The 2,755-nt window shown below is 37.4% G+C and overlaps 1 protein-coding gene across 1 annotated transcript in view; it reads left to right on the plus strand.

The window, feature by feature from the left end:
- Positions 1-644: 644 nt before the first annotated feature.
- Positions 645-2,755, plus strand: part of TMEM117 (transmembrane protein 117) — a 763,946-nt gene continuing 761,835 nt past the window's right edge. The window contains exon 1 of the mRNA XM_006865317.1: positions 645-921. Coding sequence (XP_006865379.1) covers positions 645-921 — 277 coding nt within the window. The remainder of the gene's footprint in view (positions 922-2,755) is intronic.

Raw genomic sequence — 2,755 nt, forward strand, 5'->3', positions numbered from 1 at the left:
TCTTCTCTTTTGCAACTTGGACATATTGTCATGCTTGGTAAAATGGAGGGTCAGCAAAAAAAAAAAAAAACAACAACAAAAAACAAGACCCCCAATGAGATGGATTGGCACAGTGGCAGCTGCAATGGGCTCAGGCTTAGCAATGGTTGAGAGGTTGGCACAGGATCAGGGAATGTTTTATTCTGTGTGCATAAGGTCGCTATGAGTTGGTACAGACTTGACGGCACCTAACAAGAGCAAAAACTCTTTTATTCTCTTTCTTTCTTAAATCCTCAAATGGTCAGATGTACGTGTAGATGCCGAGGAAGGGATTATTCAACTGTCTTCAATTTCAGAATTGTCTTTGTGCTATAAGTAGGAAGCAAAAGCAAAACCAAAACCCACTGACTGATTTACGGCAACCCTATAATCAGGGTGGCACAAATTGTGTGTATTAGACTACTATTCAAAAGGTTAGTGGCTCCATGAAAGAAAAGGCTGGCGATCTGCTTCCAGAATGGTTATAGTCAAGAAAACCCTGTGGGATTCAGTTCTACTCTTTAACTTTATTGAGCTGTTATGCATATGGACAACTGGTATTCTTGTTCTAACCATAGATATATCTTTCCTTATACAGGTAATCTACGGAGTTGAAGTTTTGAAGGATGGATAAAGACTTTCGTTATTATTTTCAGCATCCCTGGTCTCGCCTGGTTGTGGCTTATTTGGTGATCTTCTTTAACTTCTTAATATTTGCTGAAGATCCAGTTTCTCATAGCCAAACAGAAGCCAATGTTCTTGTTGTTGGAAACTGTTTTTCATTTGTAACAAATAAATACCCTAGAGGAGTTGGCTGGAGGCTTTTGAAGGTGCTTCTATGGCTACTTGCCATTCTCATAGGACTAATAGCTGGCAAATTTCTGTTCCATCAGAGTTTGTTTGGTAAGTACCATAACCCATGAACTGTACCATGGCTAACTGTTGAATTTGTTTTCCAAGAAAAAGTGTTATTATTTCTGATTGTTAATGTTGAATGCATTTTAGTTTGTCTTTTAGCCTTGTTATGCACTGTTGTATCGAGGTCCTTCAACTATTCTGTTTAATGGTGCACTTTGCCAACTGAATAAGGAAAATTAGTATGAGGTAAAATTAGTACACAGCTTAATTTAAAAAAAATTGGCTTTAGCACTAAAATGAATTTATTTACAGAAGACAGTAAATAACTCTTTTCCCATAAGTAGGACCTAAGTATGGTGTAATAAAAAGTTCATAAATCATCAAGAAGATATCTCCAGTTCACACCACTTTTTCTTTAAAGAATATTAACCATTGCTAATACTAACCATGCTTATATACTTACACATATTATTAAGTCAAGGGATTAAAAATAGAACCCTAATTTTTACCTTGAATTTTATTTTTTGAAAAACATGAGAATGTGTATTCTGAGCCTATTCAAGCTTGTTATTGTTTAGTGCTGAGGAGTTGGTCCTACTCATAGTAACTCTGTATTGGGTTTCTGAGGCTGTAAATCTTTACAGGAGCAAAAAGCCTCACTTTCTCTTGAGGCGCAGCTGGTGAGCTTAAACCACTTACTCTGGTTTACAGTCCAATACTTATCATACAGGGCCACAGTGCTCACCTTTTCAGTCTTAGACCACTATGTTGTTGTTGTTGTTAAGTGTCTGAGTCAGTTCTGACTCATAGAGACCCTTTATATAAAGGGTTTCAGAGGCTTTCCATTTTCACAAGGGTAGAAACCCTCATCTTTTTCCCACAGAGCAGCTTTGGGCTGGAACCGAAGACCTTGTGGTTTGCAGTCCAGTGCTTATCATATGGAGCCACCTCACTCCCTAGAGTAAATTTTAGTAAGAAATCTCTTGGTAGTAAATAACAGAAATCAAAACCAAATTAGCATAAGTTTAAAGGCTAAACTGCTACCAGTGAAACTTGAGAGAGCTGGAACTAGACAGGACAGCCTGGTTTTCCCCAATCTTACAGCTTTTCTGCCTTTACAGCGTGCACTCTTAGTAGAAAATATTTGGATTTCCTTCTCTGACAGTGTTCCCCCTTACTAGTTCCAGCTATTGCAAGTTTTACTGTTTAAGAATATTGGGATATTTCACAGAGATCAAGGCCACGATTAATTCTGGGCATTAAATAACTTGAACCAAAGGCTTGAATTCCATCAAGATGTCTTCTGGTCTTGACTCCTTTGTGTAAGTGTGCTTCATTCTCCTTTCAAACTGAAGATCAATTTACACCTATCCAGAGAGACTGGCTTGACTCTCTTCATCCCAGGTTTAAACTTCCAGTGAAGGGACTGAAATTGACCTAGTTTGCATGTGGTTCCCAGCTCTAGGAGGTGAGTTCCGTTCATTGAACAGATATTCACTGGTCACTTATTACATGGCTGCTTATTACACCACTGTAGACAGTGAGTCAGACACACAAACTGTCATAAAAGTGTTTACTCCACAGGAGGAGACAAGTACTTACCACATCAATATATAACACATGAATATGTGGTGTGACAGGGAAAGGAAAAAAGAATAAGTCGTCTGAAATGCTACAGCTGAATCTCTTAGGGAGAGATCTTAGTAACAGAGCTTTGGATTTAATGATTACAGGATTGTAGTTGATTTAGCGATGGTACTTTTAATACAGAGATTGGATTAGAAACAGATGGAAATGGTTTAAGGAATAAACAAATATACATATATATATACGTATATTCATACATATATATATACGTATATTCATACATATATATATA

Source organism: Chrysochloris asiatica, unplaced genomic scaffold (assembly GCF_000296735.1).
Source record: "Chrysochloris asiatica unplaced genomic scaffold, ChrAsi1.0 scaffold00077, whole genome shotgun sequence".
Classification (NCBI taxonomy): Eukaryota; Metazoa; Chordata; class Mammalia; order Afrosoricida; family Chrysochloridae; genus Chrysochloris; species Chrysochloris asiatica.